Genomic DNA, 19229 nt, shown 5'->3' on the forward strand with positions numbered 1-19229 from the left:
TAAAACACTTTCCACTCAGTTGACACAACATGTAATACACAACATGTTTACATATAACACATATTTGCACAGTGAAAACCTCCTGTTTGTGTTATGTATTGAGTCTGTCCGGCACCAGGGGGCGTCCTAACCCCAAAAAGTCCCTCATGTACACCTACTGTTTAAGTTTCACTGTCAATCATTTCAAAAAAGGCACAGAAATGACAATCATAGGTTTAACTGTCTTTACACTAGTGGTAATTATCTATAATAAACTATATATAATAATAAAATAATCTTCATGGTGTAACCTGGAGAGCAGAGGGGGCGTGTCCTGTAGGGCAGCAGTCTCCTCCCACTCCTGCAGGTTCAACAGCTGTTCAGAGTTTAGTCCAAACCGAGTCTCACACCAGAGCGAGTCCGGTTCACCGGAGAGAGAGGGAGAGAGAGAGGGAGAGAGAGAGGGAGAGAGAGAGTCCGGTTCATAAGAGACCAGAGAGAGAGAGCCTGGTTCACCGGCGAGAGAGAGAGAGAGAATCCGGTTCACCGGAGAGAGAGGGAGAGAGAGAGAGTCCGGTTCACCACCGACCGGAGAGAGAGATAGTCCGGTAGAGCAGAGCCCCGGTGACCGGAGGAGAAGTCCCCGTGTCCGGTACCGAGGGTTCGGAGGAGCGGGACCCGGAGCCGGACCGGAGCCATGTTGGAAGCTGCCTCGCACCTGCAGGTGAGGACACCATCCGGAGTTCAGTGGTTCTGCTCGTGTTTCAAACCAAACTTCACTTATATTCTTATGGATTGAACCCATTCATCCTGCGGGACCACTCCGAGCTGTGACTCACCAAACCCGGGTCAAATCCCCAGTTTATTAAGAATTACAGTCTGAGACTGGATCATATTTATGCCGAAGTCAACCACAGCTACACACACAACTAGTTATCTGTAAAAATCCGGTTCAAATACGATTATATATTTTTATGCGGGAGAGTACCTTTTAATAAGCAGAATATTTCATGGAGTTCGGTTCACTAAAGTTTATTGTATATTTAATGTGGTTTACAACGAGAATATAGAACCATGAGTTTAACACGGATATAAAAGTACTTTTTAATTTAGTCAAACACTTAAACGAGGTGAGCGGAGTCAGACTAACGGAGCAGGTGTGAGAGACAACGCCACCAACAGGCGAGTGTGATAACACCTCATTGTCCCCGCCCGGGGGACGTGAAGGTCAGTTCATCTCTGAAAAACAAGCGCTCCTGTCTCTGACCTGTTAGCATCACACACACCTGCTGTTAGCTTGTGTGTGTGTGTGTGTGTGTGTGTGTGTGTGTGTGTGTGTGTGTGTGTGTGTGTGTGTGTGTGTGTGTGTGTGTGTGTGTGTGTGTGTGTGTGTGTGTGTGTGTGTGTGTGTGTGTGTGTGTGTGTGTGTGTGTGTGTGTGTGTGTGTGTGTGTGTGTGTGTGTGTGTGTGTGTGTGTGTGTGTGTGTGTGTGTGTGTGTGTGTGTGTGTGTGTGTGTGTGTGTGTGTGTGTGTGTGCAAGGTAAAATAACCTGCACTGACACAAAGAGACACAACCACAGAGACACACAACCACAGAGAGACAGAAACACTTGTGTGTATCTGGTGTGTGTCTGTCCTCAGGTGTGTGTCTGGTTATCTGGTGTGTGTCTGTCCTCAGGTGTGTGTCTGTCCTAAGGTGTTTGTCTGTCCTCAGGTGTGTGTCTATCTTCAGGTGTGTGTCTGTCCTCAGGTGTATGTCTGTCCTGTGTCAGCTGTTTAAGGTGGAGGTCAAAGGTCGTGGTGTCAGTAGAAAACACCAGAGACCCTTGGATGTCAGTAGTTGTGTCAGTGGACAGTTTCCTGTCCGTCCTCCTCGGCCGGTCTCTGCTGCTGGGAAGCGTCTCCTCGGCCTCTGTGGCCCTTGGGGGCCGACCTGCACTATTCCTGGACGTTTCCTCCCAGTGTCTCTAGTGGGACGCTTTATTCTTGGAAACAACCAGAGACGAGGAGGGAAAATATCTGGTGGAGGAAAATCAGTTTGCTTCATGATGACTGTGATTATGAATATTTTGATAAAATTACCGTTCATGTCGCTGAAGCTTTTCTCTAAAGAGACTTAAAAAAAACAATTACAAACAAGGTGAGTAAAAGTACAAATGTCACTTTATGAAGTAAGAGACGATTAGTCAAAGTATTGTTACAGCCAAAATTGTTATTTATCAACAAACACATTTATTTATATTGATTATTGATCGCTTGTTTTTATTACATCATAGTTTTGTCAAAGTGAAAAAGCTCTGACCCGGTTACCGGGCGTCTCCGGGGAGCTCCTGCTGTTTGTGTCATGTTACCTTGACGACAGGGTGATGTAACTGTACCTGCCAGGTGTTGCCCTGTTGGATTGTGGGAAAGAAACAGGAAACTGGAGCTGATTGACATGAGTCGAGTTTCCCACTGAGGCTGCAGGACGGAGGTCACAGAGATCAGTCAATCAGTCAATCAGTTAATCAATCAATCAGTCAATCAATCAATCAGTCAATCAATCAGTCAATAGTTCTGCATCTTTCTGACTGGTTGGTTTGTTGCAGATGAAACAGAAACAAATAGATGAATTCTCATGAGAAAGAAAATTTTGTGTATTTTTAATCATTACATTTTTTTACATATTTATATAAATGCCTATTTGAACTTTATTGTTTGTATAATTTTCGACTAACATCGTCACTCTTTAAAACCCGGAGCGACGTCAACGTCTTCGAAGTGGATTAATAATCTGATCTGGAGTGTTTGACCTTTGACCTGCAGAGATCATGTGACCAGGAAGCTGCTGATTGGTTGGTTCATGTTCCTTATCTCAGATTCTTGTTTTCTTTTCTAATCAGGTTTTTTATTTTCCCTGGAACAGAAAAACAAGTTGCTGGTGTTCTGTGGATCAGATGAAGGTCGCACACGAACATCAAGTTTAGATCCGTCTCTCTCTCTCTCTGAGAACCTTTAACCATCAGAGCTTCTCAAAGACCAACAGTGAGAAGCAGAGAAGTTACTCAGTTTCCTGTTCAGGCTCCTGTGACCTCTGTCAGATACCTGTGACCTCTGTCAGGCTCCTGTGACCTCGGTCAGGCTCATGTGACCTCTGTGACCTCTGTCAGTCTCCTGTGACCTCTGTGACGTCTGTCAGGCTCCTGACCCTCAGCTGGAGGAACCAGGTCGTGTCGGGATATTAAATGAGTTCTGGAAGAGAACGAGGTTAATGAGGAAACTTCAGCTGCAGCAGAACCTTTATGACGGTGCAGCACATGAAAGTAAAACCACAGATGTGTGTACGATCGATTAGTTAATGATATAAAAACATTTAGACATATTTATGAAGTGACGTTAATGTTGCTGCTGCTCCGTTTGTTACGTACTTCAGGTCAGACATGCTTTTCACTGTGACACATAGCAGCTGCAACGAATCAAAGAGGAAGAGTTTTTAATATCTCTGTGTTTTTATCTAGTTTGTTATAAATTCACAACTTGCTTTAAAATTCCTCTTCTCTGGTTTTTTAAATTGATTCATACAAATATATGTAACTAACAGTTTATTTTTACTTCTTCCACTTGTTTTCTACTTGAATATAAAATTCCAGATGCGTTCCGTTCGTCCTGGACGCTCACCAGTCACATGACAGGGAGACAGTGAGGTCATAGACGTACAGAACGTCACCTGTGGGCTTGCCTCTAAGCCCCGCCCCCTGCCAATGAGTCATTAATTAGCAGCTTAGACTCGTCAGCTGCAGTAAATCCCCCCCGACCTCGCTAATCTGTCAAATGGGACGAGGAGCTGCAGCTCGTCTGAAGATCACCTGAAGACACAGGGTGAGGTACACAACTGTGTTACTGTCAGTGTGTTACTGTCAGTGTGTTACTGTCAGTGTGTTACTCTCAGTGTGTTACTCTCAGGTGTGTTACTGTCAGTGTGTTACTCTCAGGTGTGTTACTCTCAGTGTGTTACTCTCAGGTGTGTTACTGTCAGGTGTGTTACTGTCAGTGTGTTACTCTCAGGTGTGTTACTGTCAGGTGTGTTACTGTCAGGTGTGTTACTGTCAGTGTGTTACTCTCAGGTGTGTTACTGTCAGGTGTGTTAGTGTCATTGTGTTACTCTTAGCTGTGTTACTCTCAGATATGCTCTCAGGCTCTGTTGGTGTCGGTCTGTCAGTGTGTTACTCTCAGGTGTGTTACTGTCGTTGTGCTAATCTCAGGTGTGTTACTCTCAGATATGCTCTCAGGCTCTGTTGGTGTCTGTCTGTCAGTGTAGGATGTTCAGCTCATTCGGGCCAGTTGAGGGTTGTGTTGGTTTCCATGTTGTGGAATATTCAGAGCTGTGTCTCAGGAGGTAGAGCGGGTCGTCCACTTACCAGAAGCTTGGTGCTTCAACGAAATCCTAAAATATCTTAAGTGACACTATTATAAACTGTTACCGTTGCTACCAGGGAAACATGGCCTGGACAATTTTAAACATGTAGAAGGACATGTTTAAAACTCCTTACATCCCAAAATATATATTTTTTATCTTCTAAGTTATTGGTTTTTTGTGTAAGTGAAATTTCTCTTGATTTCTACACATGTCAAATCATCGTTAACCTATAAACACACAATCAGAAGAATTAAACTAATGAGATTATCAAACACCATAAGAGAATATTCTGAATTTAAAAAAGTTTCACATCCTGTAACCGTTCAGTTTAGAACGGTTCTGTTTGAGTTTTAAACCTGAGAATCTTCTTTGTCTTTATATTCCTCTGTGTCTACAGTTCATTTAGAATAACTCTGTATATATAATTTGTACAGTGACATCACAGTTCGGACCATGAATCTGTAGTTTACTCTGGGAACAGTTTGTAGTTTTCACATCTGGTCAGTGAACATGTGAGTCAGTGTCCCAGCTGCAGATTAGAGTCGATCACAGAGTCGATGGATTAAACAGCCAGAGGTGACGAATCTGTTTCTAATCTGAAATCATCAAACTCAGCAGCTGACACTGAGCTGATGCACTTCAAACACACTCAGTGAACCCAGTGCAGGGACTGTGCTGTAGCTTAGCATACAGACTGGAAGCAAGGGGAAACAGTAGCCTAGCTTAGCATACAGACTGGAAGCAAGGGGAAACAGTAGCCTAGCTTAGCATTCAGACTGGAAACAAGGGGAAACAGGGAACCCAGTACAGTATGTAGGTTACAGTGAGATAAACGAGAAGCTCCCATCGGAGCCTCGTGGCCTCGATCTGGCGAATCAGACGAATGTTAATCAATCAGCTGAGCTGCTCTCGCTCTCATTACCACAGCTCGTGTTTCACAGAATCATTGTTAAACCAGAGCAAATGTTTCCAACAGCAACAGGAAGCTATGACCTGTTTCAGTTAAACAGATTTCATTCTGAACCTCAGAGGTTTATTAAAGTTATTCTGATTATATTATAATAATACACATGTCTGGATTAATGACTTTGGAATTTTTAAAATATTTGTATAATTAATTTAATCTCAGATTAAATAAAAAATTATGTTATTTCAGTTCATTTAGTCAATGTCACAGTTTTACCAGATAATCTGGTTTTAATCTGAGTTGAAAATCATAGATTTGAAATGAAAGAATTACATTTTTTGTGATTTAAGCCAAACTGCAAAGTTTATCTCTAAAGATAATCTTCAGGTTATTTTTGGGGCATTTAGGGAGCGTCTGTAAATGAACATACTGAAACCTCAGGTGAGGCATTTAGGGAGCGTCTGTAAATGTTAAATCTGTCCTGAGGAAGGCGATGGATCGTCCTGCTGGTTTCAGAGTCTCGTCTCAAATCGATTGGCTTTTGTGTGACGGACAGAAGTGACACTGACGCTGGTGAGGAGGACGTCCTCAGCTCTAAGAGGTCGGGGGGGAACGCACACTTCCTGTCTCTGGTCGCTCATTGACACTGTGTTTGAACTTCAGTTAGAATTTAACGGACTCTCCTGTTTTTTTAAACACCCAGAGGTCGGATCTTCTGAGCAAGAAACTCCTGATCTATTGATCTTCATCTTGTAAAGTGAACGTTCGTCACCTCCTCGTCGCTAGTCACCTGGTCAGGGGGCGTGTCTCTGTCAGGGACATGCATCACAGGGTGTGTGTGGACTTTTACTTTTATTTTACAAAGTGAGGACATTTAGAGCGGCCCCCACTCTGTCAAAGGCTGTTTGAGGGTTATGACTTTTACATCAGAATAAAGTTTAGGGTTAGTTTAGGTTAGTTTAGGTTAGGTGAGTTTAGTTCAGAGTTACAGTCAAACCGTTTTTAAGGAGAAATATAAGGATCCTTCATTCTATTCTACAATAAATGGAATATGTTGTGGTTTTGAACTTTTCCTCAGATAAAACTGTAGATTAATTGTCGACTGGTTTCTACTGTTTTTGTTCTGAATGATTAACAGATGAAGTGAGTTTTTTTTATAAAGGATGTTAATGAACCAGCTTGTTCTGAACGTCCTCCTCTGTTGTGTTACCTGTGTCACATGACTCCACCTCTGTTTTCTCAGTTACATATTAAACTGCAGCACAAACACACAGGAACACATAATAACACGCGTGAACACACAATAAGATAAACACACACACACACACACTGAGCGTCTCTGCAGTTGTGTACTTGCTGCAGACAGTGGATCCTCTGTGTTCCCATGGCAACACCAGACAATGTGTACTGTATGTGGTCGTCACAGAAACGCTCAGTCAGCTCTTCAGTACAGACTTTACCTATATATATATATATATATATATATATACTGTATATATATACACACACACACATAGGATGATAGTTCATAAACGACCAGTGACAGGAATCAGGAACATCTATAAATGTCTACCTTTCCCCTCTGTACTGTGCTTGTGTGTGTGCTTGCGTGTGTGTGTGTGCTTGCCTGTGTGTGCGTGCATGCGTGTGTGTGGTTGTGTGTGTGCGTGTGTGAGTTGTGTCTGTGCGTGCGCAGATGTTGCGTTGAGCAGCTGCTCGACGACTGATAACTGTGATCGCTACAGGACGCTCACACCCTCTTTTATTGTGAAAGGTCAGCGGAAGAGTCAATAGATTTAAGAGTTTCCTCTTTTATCTTTGAACACAACAAACATCCTAAGGGTTTATTTTTAGAGACGTGGTCCTGGAAACAGAGACAGAAACCCGAGTCTGTCTCATACGAGTCCATCTGTCTTCACAGCTGAGACGTTCAATCTGTTTTTGAAGCAGAAGTTTGAAGCTTTCTCTCTTTTCTCCCTGAACTTTGCCTCCCAGGCTGTTGTCATGGATGCAGAGTCCAAAATGGAGTCGTGGGAAAAGTAATCACACGTGTCTTCAGTGTAGATTTAGGAACCGAGCGAGTGGATTTCTTTTAATTTCAGTCTGACGAGAGGTTTTGATGATTCTCTAACGAGCAGAAGATGAAACTCTGATGGTTGGTTTCCTGAAGTTTCCTCATGTTCTTCACTGTGTCTCCAAACTGTGACCAGCTGCTTCCTCCTGAATTCAATCATGGATCATAATGAATCTATGTAATGAATCAAATCTATTTTGCAGGAAATCTGAAGAAACTAAATGGATTTAATTTGTGTGTGAACTGTAGAGAGTGTCTGTGAGAGCAGAAGGTCTGATGTGTTTCTTCTCGTTCCAGCTGAGGTCCTGGTGAAGCAGGATGAACGGATACGAAGCTCCAGCTCTCGCCTCTGGAGGCTTCGGCTCGTACGACTCCAACATGAAGTCAGTATCTGAGTCACGTCCCTGCTGCTCCTGAACCTGATGAGACACACACACCTGCAGTTACTCATATCGTGCATGACATCTTCAGCTGTCGTACATGTGACGTAGACAAGTGGAACTTGAGCGCCACCTCTGGTCCAAATGTTCCCAACGCGCTGTGAATGCTAACAGACAATATTTTCCAGAGTTTATGTCTTTCAGTTTCTCTCTTGAATTAGTTTTTTTTTTTTAACATATTTTGTTTGAAGTCTCTTTAAATCCAACTGAAGAAAACAACCTCTGCAGATTAATAAATAATAAATCAATGATCACTAGACGAGTTGTGTTCTAACAGTTTGTGTGTTTCTCTCCATTATAGTGGTCTCGACTCTCGGTCTCCGGAGCCTCTCAGAAGTAAAGCCAAGTCCGGTGCCAAAGCTCTGTATGGTGAGTTTCTAATCTTCGAAACATCATGAAATGAATCCAACCACATAAACGTCTCCTCAATCAGCCTGAACTGTATCAACAACCACACGGGGGGAAACACTGATTTTGAACATGTGATGGTTTGTGACTCGTAGCCCCTTGTGTTGTTGATGTTCTGAGTCCGCCCTGAAGTTTGTCTCCTTTACCCTCATGAACAGGATCCGATGAAATCTATTTCCTACGTTCATCGTCCAAACATAAAAAGAAAAGTCAAAGTGAGGGTGTGTGAGTGTGTGTGCGTGTGTGTGTCACCTCGTTCCCGACCTCGTGTGACTGTAACTGAGTCAATATTTAATTTATTTCTGTTCCTGGTAACAAGATGAAAACACTTTGAATTAAAACAGAGTACTTTCTCTAGTGTCGATCCCGGAGGTCAAACGATGAGTGAACAGAAAGTTTCTTTTCTCCTTTTGGACGATGAGTCAAACGTCCTGAATTTAAATCAAATGAAAGCTTCAGGTTCACAGAGTAAAAACAAACCAGCTCAAATGGTTCAACTATAAAAATATTATTTGAATCTTAATTGTTTAAATAAAGTGATCATAAGTCTTCTTACAGTAAGAAAACTAAAGTCTGACATTTTAAAATATTTAGACAGTTTATTTGTTTCCAGCTGGACTTTAAAATAATAATTTGATGTAATGTTGATCTGAAGTTTTCAGTTGTTTGTGTTTTTCTTCTGAATCCTGTGATTAATGTTTCTTCAGAATTAAATCAATAAGGAAACAAGGATTCATTTTAAACACACGACTCTGACGTGAGATTTATATTCTAACAAAGATAAAGTTTGTGAACTCGCTCCTGTTGGGACCTGATTTATTTGTTTGTTTTTGAATCAGAACAAAGAAAACATTTCACCAAAACCAGTATCAACAGCCTGACGGACACGTCCCAGTACCACGTGGAGGTCAGATCTTAATATCCCATAAAGTCATGTGTGTATAACGTAAGATGAGATCATTCTTGTTAATAGAATAATTTACAGATACAAAAGTTGTCCTCATACTCTGTAAGTGGAGGTGTGTTCATGTGCTCTTGTTTAAATCAGAAAAATGAATCTTTATATTCAGACTTATTTCATCAAAGGAGTATCATCAATATCCACATGACTCATCGATCTATTGATTATTTTGAAGTTGGATTCACATTGAATACATTGTTGTTATAAAGATAGAAGCAGGTGCAGCTTCAGTGTCTGTGTGTTCACCGTGTTCTCCTGTGTTCAGCACCTCACCACTTTCGTGTTGGACCGTAAAGACGGGTTGATCACCGTGGACGACGGGATCCGGCGTCTCCGCCTGCTGGACGCTAAAGGGAAGGTATGGACTCAGGAGATGCTGCTGCAGGTGGAGGAGAAGAGTGTCAGCCTCATCGACCAGGACACCCAGGTTAGTGTCCCCTGAGGTTTGACCTGACGGCGCCCGGCCACGCCTCACCGGCTGTTGATTCTGTTTCAGAACGAGCTGGAGAACTTTCCCATTGGGACGATCCAGCACTGTCAGGCTGTGATGAACACCTGCAGCTTCGACTCCATCTTGGCTCTGGTGTGTAAAGAGTCGGGTCAAACCAAAGCAGACCTGCACCTGTTCCAGTGCGACGACATCAAGGTAACCGGCCCCTGATTGGTTCTTTAATGTGTTACGAGGGAAACTCCTCGACCTCTGATGATGTCACATGAATAAACTGAGATTAAACCTTGGAAACGCTCTTTGTTCCATTGAGACACTTCAGCTGTAAAATCTCTGTGGTGACGATATTAGTATCTGAGCGCGTACATTTAATAAGGATTTATAAAAAGTGTTGATAGATTTAAATGAATCAATGAAAATGATGCTGTTTTAGTTTAATTGTAAATAGTAAAGGACCAAGAACAGAGCCCTGCGGAACACCACTACTGATGATGAGAGGAAGTGATTATAGCTGTAATGCAACTGTGTTTGAATCTTTAAAACTTTATTAACGACAGATTAAAGAACTTTTGTCTCAAACCTTTGTGTTGATTTTGTCGTCAGGCGAACTTGATCCACGCAGACGTAGAAAGTGCCACGACTGATGCCAAAGGAGGGAAAGTGAAGAAGAGACCGGAGACTCTGAAGTAAGAACCCAATGTTTTATCACACACTGTTCATCACGCTGACTCCTGATTGGCTGATCCACTTGTCTGCAGGATGATCCTGAAGAGTGGCGGGGTCATTCCACCTCCCCCGCCTGCTCCCGCCCCCCAACCCCCTGCATCGTCCAATCAGCTGGACGTGAAGAGCAGAGCGGCCGCCTGGTCGGCCTGGACCAATGAGCAGCAAGACTGTGAGTGGTCACTTTGTAGGAGGAGCCTGCAACAAAAGACTTAAATTAGTTTTTAATTAAAACCTCTTTATTTAAAACTAGATTAAAACCAACTAATATTCTGAAAGTTAATTATCACTTGATTGTGTCTTTATTTATAAGAACAGCTGAGCAAATCATATCTCTAAATGTGAAGAATATCTCACAAATAAAAATACACATTTTTATTGATGTAGGAGGATCACAATAAAATATCAACACTTAAACAAATCAAAACTTAAAAATCCCTTTGTGTCGCAGACGAGCAGCAGCGCCAGATGTCGGGGGAGGAGGGGCCGGCGGAGATGACGGCGTCCCGAGTGGACGGACACGTGGTGCGTTGTCTCCGTTGTTCTTTTTAACCACGTCGTGTTCTGAGCTCGGATTAAATCTGAGGTCGTCGGGTTCACGGAACAAAAGATGACGAAGGATTAAAGCTGATTGAAGAACGTCGTCGTGTTCAGACATAATCTGAGTTCAGAAGCTTTGAAGAAAAATCTGCTTAATAAAGAAAAACGTCAGAGCTCGTCTGTTTGTTCACGTTTCATCGTAAACGTCTCGAATTGTCCGAGCCAATTAGAAACCAGCTTTTATTCTCCACAGCAAATCCTTAACCACATCCTGGACGACATTGAGTTCTTCGTCACCAAACTTCAGAAAGCGGCCGAAGCGTTCGCCGATCTGTCCAAGAGGAAGAAGATCAAGAAGAATAAAAAGAAAGGTCCGGGAGGTGAGAGCGTGTGAAACAGGAAGTCAGAGTGTGAACCAATCACTGAGCTTCTTCTTTAACGTGTTATTATTATGTTGTTTACATCTGTGTTTGTGTATACATGTGTTACAACTGTATAACTGTATTTTTATTATTTATTTACAGATCATATTGTAATAGTTTCACTCTTTTCTCTTCCACCTTGTGTCCACCAGAGGGAGTCCTGACTCTGCGCTCCAAAACCCCCGGAGAGGACGAGTTCGTCGACTGTTTTCAGAAGTTTAAACACGCCTTCAACCAGCTGGTGTGAGACTCCTCCTCTTCCTCCTTCTCCTGCTCCTCCTACTCCTCCTCCTCTTCCTCCTACTCCTCCTCCTCCTCCTTGTGGAGTGATGATGCATTCACTGACCTCATGTTCTGTTGTGCAGGGGAAGCTGAAGGATCACATCCAAAACCCGAGCTCCACAGACTTGGTTCACTTCCTGTTCACTCCACTCAGAATGGTCAGACTTGTGGTCATATCAAATCATGTATTTTAATACACATACATGTTCACATACATGTACTTGATTTCTTGTTTGATCTGTGTTGCTGTGGACGAGGCCTCGCTCTGACCCTCCCGCCCTCCTCAGGTGATCCAGGCGTCCGGCAGCCCGGACCTGGCTCGCAGCGTCGTGGTTCCTCTTCTCACTAGAGACACCATCGACTTCCTTCATGCCTCAGGGACGGCGGAGGAGAGACACCTGTGGGTCGCCCTGGGAGACGGCTGGACCAAATGCAGGTGAAACAACATGGAAACTGCACTTGAACATATAAACTTATGAAACATCAACAGCATGAAGCTGATTTGAACCCGTCTCCAGGTTGGAGTGGCCGAGGGATCACTACTTCCCGCCCTGCGTGCTGACGTTTCGTGACGGCTGGGAGCCGGTGGCGTCCCCGGTGGTGACTCGGAGTCGAGAGGCGGAGCTGACTCAGCTGGCAGAGAGCCAGAGACAGGAGGAGCTGACGAGGAGGCTGGCTCAGGAGGTCAGGCTCCTCCTCCTTTATGTCCGCGATGCCAAATCTGTTTGTGTTGAATTAACTGTCATATCGTGTCTGTCCAGCAGACGGCGCTGCAGTCGTTCCCTCCGACAGATGGGTACGCCTTTTCCAACACATCGTACAAACGCACGCAGATCCTGGATCAGGACGCGGCCGTGGCTGCGTTCAAACACGCCGTCAGCCGCCATGTTGACCGGTAACGAGCTGAGGTCGCGACGCCCTGGAGAACTGATCCCACTTTACTGCTGCTGACTTTTCATCCAGCCTCCTTTTATTCCTTTTTTTTATTCTGAAATATTTATTCATCTCTTTATTATGATAATTAAAATTTCTCATCTGATTCTTGATCTGTTTTAAATCTTTTTTATTTTCTCATCTGAAAACTTGAAAAAAAAAACTGAATTTCCTTCAAACTTCAGGATTAAAGTCGGGACATTTCTCCACGGCTTAGATATCTAAATTTTTTACTTTTTTATTTAGTAAATCTAAAAATAAATAAATTAAATTGGTCAAAGTCTCCAGATCTGAACTAAAGTTTTGTGCTGTATGATGCTGTCTTGTCGTTTCCATGCAAACTTCTGAATCTCTGATCTTCGTCTTTTCCAGAACTTTTGATGCCGAAACCAGAAATCAACCAAATATTTTTGCCAAATCTAAATTTGACTTTGTGGCGAGAAACAACACGGAACTTTCTGTCCTGAAAGACGAGGTTGTCGAGGTAAAAAGCTCACGTTGTTTTTTATTTATTAAGATTTCTCTAATATAAGTTGCACTACATGTATTTACAGTATCTGGTTCAAAGTCATCACATGTCAGACGTCTAATAGAGAATAAACAAATCCAATGTTATTTTGAATAAATCTCAGAAAAATGAAATTATTTTAAAAATCAACAAACGTTTCAATTTGGCGACTTCTGCCTAAACCCCCTCGTCCCTGGTTCTCGTCTTCCAGGTTCTGGACGACAGGAAGCAGTGGTGGAGGGTTCGTAACGGCACGGGGGCGTCGGGCTACGTACCAAACAACATCCTGGAAATCACCACAGCCGTGGACGTGTCGGGCCGAGCCGATCCCATCTACAGCCACACCATCCAGGTAAGAGATGAGCACCAGGCCCAAGTCGCCCAGTCAACGTCCCATTCCAACGTGAGTCTCATGAACCACTCGTTGTGTTTCTATAACTGAAGCTCATGATGCCAAAGAAGGAGTTTGAGTTGTTTAAGGTAGGTCGACAGTTTGTCCTCCGCTCTGCGTCTTAACGGACCGTCTGTCCCGAGCTGCTGCTGCACGTAGTTAGACTGACGGGCACAACCTCTAAGTGTGTTTGACGAGTAGAACGTCGTCCGTAGAGGACGATGCTGCCGTAGATTTCGTAGTTTGACGTGAGTTTGACGTGAGTTTGACGTGAGTTTGACGTGAGTTTGACGTGTCGTGAATCAAACGTTTGTTTCCTGGTCTCATCACAACATGTTTGTTTTATTCTGACCGCGGCAGCAATTATTGGGCGAGTTGAACGAGGTAAAGACGAACAGACGACATCACGTTAGAGATCAAACGAGTTCCCTGTCAAAATAAACCTGTCTCTCTCAGAAACAGACCACGAGGACGGACCTGATCCCCGGTAAAGCTGCTGCCACCCCGATGCCCCCGGCCCCCACGCCGCCCCCCCCGGCCCCCGCCAGGCTCCCCACGCCGCCCCTGCCCCCCCCGGCCCCCGAGCCCGCCAAACCGTCAGCTGGCAGCAGCGCTGTCAGCCGCCAGAACAGCACCGCCTCCAGCGACCACGGCGGCGTCACCATGAGGGAGCACGACAACCAGAGACCCGCCCCCTCCAACCGTGAGCCGAGCAATAACAGAAACACTGCAAACAATATCCTTAACGCTTCAATTACATTTTTGCCATTTTAATTATTTTGTATATTACAAGAAATGTTATTCTTATGAACAATTTATCCAGGAAAACATTTGTTTTTTTAGGAAGTTCATCTCTTACAAACTGTGATGAAGTAGTTTTGTAAAAACTAACAAATCTGTTTTCTCTATTTTATTAATGTTGTTACTTGATGTTTTGTCTTTATTCTCTAAAAGTTCTCGATACGTTTTTTTTTTTAGTGTCAGATGAGTTTTGTTGAAACAGACGAATCTGGCTCTTCAGAGATCATGTGACCATGTTTCAGTCTTGTGACCTGACGGCTGCATGTCCTCCTGCAGGCAGGAAGTCCAACATGGAGGACGTCCAGGACGAGCTGATGCACAGGCTGACGCTGGGTCGCAGCGCTCAGAAGAAGTTTCCACTTCCTGCCCGCGGTGGCGGCGTCCACCCGTCCGTCAGCATCACGTACGACTCGTCACCTGACGACGTGAAAGTCTGGTTGGACGCCAAAGGCTTCAGTCCAGTGTGAGTTTGACGTCACGTTCACCCGTGGAAACATCCAAACAACAACAGATTTATTTGATCACAGTTTTATTTCCGTCCATGTTTTTTATAGTTTTGTAAATTTCTGCTGAACAGTGAAGAATATTTTTATTTTAATTTTTAGAATTTTCTTAATGAGACGTCCTTCGATGTCTGTCAGGCTGTTTGTTTTAACTTCGATGTTTAGTTCATTAACCTCACGTGGTGGTTAGCTCCTCCTCCTCACCTCCACTTCCTGTCTGCAGCACCATCACCAGCCTCGGCGTCCTCACCGGAGCTCAGCTGTTTTCTCTCAACAAAGAGGAGCTGAAGACGGTTTGTCCTGACGACGGCGCCCGCGTCTTCAGTCAGGTGACCGTCCAGAAGGCCGCACTGGAGGTGAGTCGCCAACATAACGTTTCAGTGCTTAACTTTACTTTGAAAAGATTCTTCTTCCTTTTAAAATAATAATTTTAAATCTTTGATTGAAGTCAAGAAACTGAAATTTATTTCCTCACCTTTCGGTCGATTTTAAAGAGTATGGATCATGTGACTCAAAGTTCAGTATCACAACTCACGTTCCAGAATTATTGCAGCATCACAACAGATTTAGTGTTTGGCGTCTAGGCTCCAACTTAATCACTCCCCCGTATGATTACACAGGAATAATGGGAGTGATGAGCAAATACTTGATTCCCCCCCCCGTTGGAGCCTACAGGTGGATGCTGGGGGGGCTGAAGCAACTGGGGGCAATAATGCAGCAGCAGTGCGAGCAAGAGGGGTTGATGGGAAATGTCTCTCTGGTTAAATAGACCACCTGATGAGGTGGTTGTGTAATTAGACGCTTGTGGAGAGGGAGGTATGTCACATGACGTTTGTCAAATGATTGCCACAGCGCAGCTCGAGTTGCCTGCCAGAACTAGCTTGCCGGCATCGCCACATAATAAAAAAATCTTAACATTTAGAATTTCAGTAAAACAAATTACTGAAGCCTCTCTCATTATCTCGGTTGAGAGCCCCCTAGTGGCAGAAAGTGACCTGATCTACATTTACAACATTAAACCTTGAACAAAGCAGAAGGTCTGTAGATCTGTTGGAGGTCTAGTGAAGATGTTTTTTGTTTAAACCCTCCGGTCGCTCTAGTCTGTGGTGTCTGTTGAAGGTCTGTAGATCTGTAGAAGGTCTGTTGAAGGTCTGTAGATCTGTAGAAGGTCTGTTGAAGGTCTGTAGATCTGTTGAAGGTCTGTAGATCTGTTGAAGGTCTGTAGATCGGTTGAAGGTCTGTCGAAGGTCTGTAGATCTGTTGAAGGTCTGTAGATCTGTAGAAGGTCTGTAGAACTGTTGAAGGTCTGTAGATCTGTAGAAGGTCTGTAGATCTGCTGTAGATCTGTTGAAGGTCTGTAGATCTTTTGAAGGTCTGCAGGTCTGTCGATCTGGTGAAGATGTTTTCTGTTTAAACCCTCCCGTCCCTCTGGTCTGTAGATCTGTTAAAGGTCTGTTGAATGTCTGTAGATCTGTTGAAGGTCTAAAGATCTGTTGAAGGTCTGTAGATTTGCTGAAGGTCTGTAGATCTGTCAATCTGGTGAAGATGTTTTCTTTTTAAACCCTCCGGTCCCTCTGGTCTGTGGTGTCTCTTGAAGTTCTCTAGATCTGCTGTAGATCTGTTGATGGTCTGTAGATCTGCTGAAGGTCTGTAGAGCTGTTGAAGGTCTGTAGATCTGTAGAAGGTCTGTAGATCTGCTGTAGAGCAGTTGAAGGTCTGTAGATCTGTTGAAGGTCTGTAGGTCTGTTGAAGGTCTGTAGATCTGCTGAAGGTCTGTAGATCTGTTGATCTGGTGAAGATGTTTTCTGTTTAAACCCTCCGGTCCCTCTGGTCTGTGGTGCCTGTTGAAGGTCTGTAGATCTGCTGTAGATCTGTTGAAGGTCTGTAGATCTGCTGTAGATCTGTTGAAGGTCTGTAGATCTGCTGAAGGTCTGTATATCTGTTGAAGGTCTGTAGAAGGTCTGTAGATCTGCTGTAGATCTGTTGAAGGTCTGTTGATCTTCTGTAGGTCTGGTGAAGATGTTTTCTGTTTAAACCCTCCGTTCCCTCTGGTCTGTAGATCTGTTGAAGGTCTGTTGAAGGTCTGTAGATCTGTTGAAGGTCTGTAGATCTGTTGAAGGTCAGAAGATCTGCTGTAGATCTGTTGAAGGTCTGTAGGTCTGTTGAAGGTCTGTAGATCTGCTGAAGGTCTGTAGATCTGTCAATCTGGTGAAGATGTTTTCTGTTTAAACCCTCCGGTCCCTCTGGTCTGTGGTGTCTCTTGAAGTTCTCTAGATCTGCTGTAGATCTGTTGATGATCTGTAGATCTGCTGAAGGTCTGTAGAGCTGTTGAAGGTCTGTAGATCTGTAGAAGGTCTGTAGATCTGTTGAAGGTCTGTAGAAGGTCTGTAGATCTGCTGTAGATCTGTTGAAGGTCTGTAGATCTGTTGAAGGTGTGCAGGTCTGTTGAAGCTCTGTAGATCTGCTGAAGGTCTGTAGATCTGTTGAAGGTCTGTAGAAGGTCTGTAGATCTGCTGTAGATCTGTTGAAGGTCTGTAGATCTGTTGAAGGTCTGTTGATCTTCTGTAGGTCTGGTGAAGATGTTTTCTGTTTAAACCCTCCGGTCCCTCTGGTCTGTGGTGTCTGTTTCCACTTGCAGGTCTTCTTCTGAGCTCCTCTGACCTGGTTCTGTTTCCACACTCATCAAGGTATCGTGAGAAGACGTCCGCCTCGTTCTGTCATCCAGAGTCACTCAAAACATCAGCGTCTCCTCACAGGAACCTGATCAGCTCCTGGTGAAATCCTCTGAAACCACTTGATCTAACTTAAACACAACGAACTACCTTTCTTGTCTCGACTTTATGATCAAGTTATAATTTCTGACTCTGGCCGACAGAACGAGATGTTTCATGTTTAGCAGCAATTTAAGGTAGCGCCAGTATTTGTCATCCTGCTGTGGCTGTTTAGATCAGTAAGTCCTCCTTAAACTCCCTGAATGAACCAGCTAATGACCTTGACCTGCACTTCCTGTTGACCTCTGACCTTTCACCTGTGCACTCTCTGACCCCGCCCCCTGTAGAGACCAGGATGTAGATCTGAGTTCCATCTGTGTTAGCTTAGCTTTGATTAGCATTCAGCTATTTGTATAAGTTGTTCTTCATCATGTCAAAATAATTAGAATTTATTTTATTGTTGTTTTAAATTTTTTAACCCGAATCCTCAAAATCCTTCTTTCATGAGAGAAATTATGTTTTTTTTAGCTTTCATTTTTTTTCTCTGGATCAGAATTTAAAACTCTTTCACAAGATTTCATCTTTGATCTGCAGCTGCTCGCAGGAGACGTGAACTGAAGGAGAAAAGATGAATTCATATATCATCAGAGCATTTCTACTTCCTGTTTCCCACTTTGATGTCGGGGAGGAAAAAGGTTTTAGAAACTTGTAGATTCAAAAGATTCCATCATTCGTTCATTTACTTTGTATTTAAATATTTAATTAATTTTTTTTTCTGATTTTCAGTTTTTATTTCAGCATCAATACTTTAACTGACTATTTTCCCAGTTATAGATTTTTTAATTCGTATCAGACCAAACTTTGTGCGAGCAGGTTCAGACATAGTTACCCAAAATGCCTCCTGGCTCCTCACAGCGGCGTCACCAGAAGCTTCCTGGTCGTTTAGAGCTTCATCCATAAAACGTCATATCAGCTCAGCCGTAATCTGACGAGGAGACTTGGAGACGTTGAGGAAAACTCCTCAAATCTCCAGGAAACAAACTGAACCTGAACAGAAACTCTTCATAATAATAAGAGATTCATTCTTAGCCAATCAAATCACTGGATTCTGAAACAAGGAGCCAATCACAGACAACTACCAAACAAACATTTCAAACACTTGATTCTTTGAAGTTCCACGAGAGTCTGACATCACGTCTTCATTTAGTTTGTTCACGTTTTCTAATCGGATGTTTTCTCTGTCTCTGCTTTCTCTTTTATCTCCCGGCTTCATTCTCTCTCCCCCCTCTCCTCCTCCCCCTCCTTCTCCCTTCTCAGAGGAGTTCGGGCTCGGAGCTTCAGGAGGTCATGAGGAGGCGTCAGGAGAAACTTGCAGCGACCACATGTGACTCGGGGGTGGAGTCTTTTGATGAAGGAAGCTCCCACTGAGCTCCTCATGGCCTCCTCCCTCCCTCCCTCCCTCCCTCCTCCCTCCTCCCTCCTCACTCCTCCCTCCCTCCCTTCTCTCCTCCTCCCTCCCTCCTCTGTATCTCCTCTTTTCAAACTGCGGCCCGCTGTTCTCTCTCTCCTCCCTCCTCCTCTCTCCTCTCTCCTCCCTCCCTCCCTCCCTCCCTCCCTCCCTCCCTCCCTCCCTCCCTATCTCCTCCCTCCTCCTCTTCCTCTCTCCTCCTCCCTCCTCCCTCCCCCATCCCCCCTTCTCCCTCCCTCCTCCTCCTCTTTATCTCCTCATTTCAAACTGCGGCCTGCTGTTCTCTCTCTCCTTCCTCAGGCGGCGATGGACCACGCTGAGTTTGTAGAGATAA

The 19229-nt window shown here is 44.0% G+C and overlaps 1 protein-coding gene across 2 annotated transcripts; it reads left to right on the plus strand.

The window, feature by feature from the left end:
* Positions 1-358: 358 nt before the first annotated feature.
* Positions 359-18904, plus strand: eps8a (epidermal growth factor receptor pathway substrate 8a). Of its 2 annotated transcripts, none has more exons than XM_061067973.1 (21): positions 359-703; positions 7654-7739; positions 8098-8165; positions 9044-9111; positions 9431-9592; positions 9662-9811; positions 10217-10299; positions 10372-10508; positions 10788-10861; positions 11130-11256; positions 11451-11539; positions 11664-11738; positions 11868-12016; positions 12099-12264; positions 12345-12475; positions 12886-12997; positions 13233-13373; positions 13869-14115; positions 14490-14676; positions 14940-15072; positions 18745-18904. In XM_061067973.1, the coding sequence occupies exons 2-21, from the start codon at positions 7675-7677 to the stop codon at positions 18853-18855; spliced, it is 2475 nt and encodes an 824-aa protein (XP_060923956.1). In that variant the 5' UTR covers positions 359-703; positions 7654-7674; the 3' UTR covers positions 18856-18904. The 2 variants fall into 2 exon arrangements, with proteins under 2 accessions (XP_060923956.1, XP_060923964.1); XM_061067981.1 differs by having other exon boundaries at positions 12345-12376.
* Positions 18905-19229: the final 325 nt, after the last annotated feature.

This window comes from Limanda limanda, chromosome 1, assembly GCF_963576545.1.
Source record: "Limanda limanda chromosome 1, fLimLim1.1, whole genome shotgun sequence".
NCBI classification, from domain to species: domain Eukaryota; kingdom Metazoa; phylum Chordata; class Actinopteri; order Pleuronectiformes; family Pleuronectidae; genus Limanda; species Limanda limanda.

What these genes read in the sequence shown, in the direction of transcription:
- eps8a (XM_061067973.1), top strand. Translation starts at nt 7,675, where the DNA reads ATGAACGGATACGAAGCTCCAGCTCTCGCCTCTGGAGGCTTCGGCTCG. An exon ending in TCATCGACCAGGACACCCAG is followed by an intron (nt 9,593 to 9,661) that starts GTTAGTGTCCCC and finishes ATTCTGTTTCAG; the next exon opens with AACGAGCTGGAGAACTTTCC. An exon ending in GTCAGCCGCCATGTTGACCG is followed by an intron (nt 12,476 to 12,885) that starts GTAACGAGCTGA and finishes CGTCTTTTCCAG; the next exon opens with AACTTTTGATGCCGAAACCA.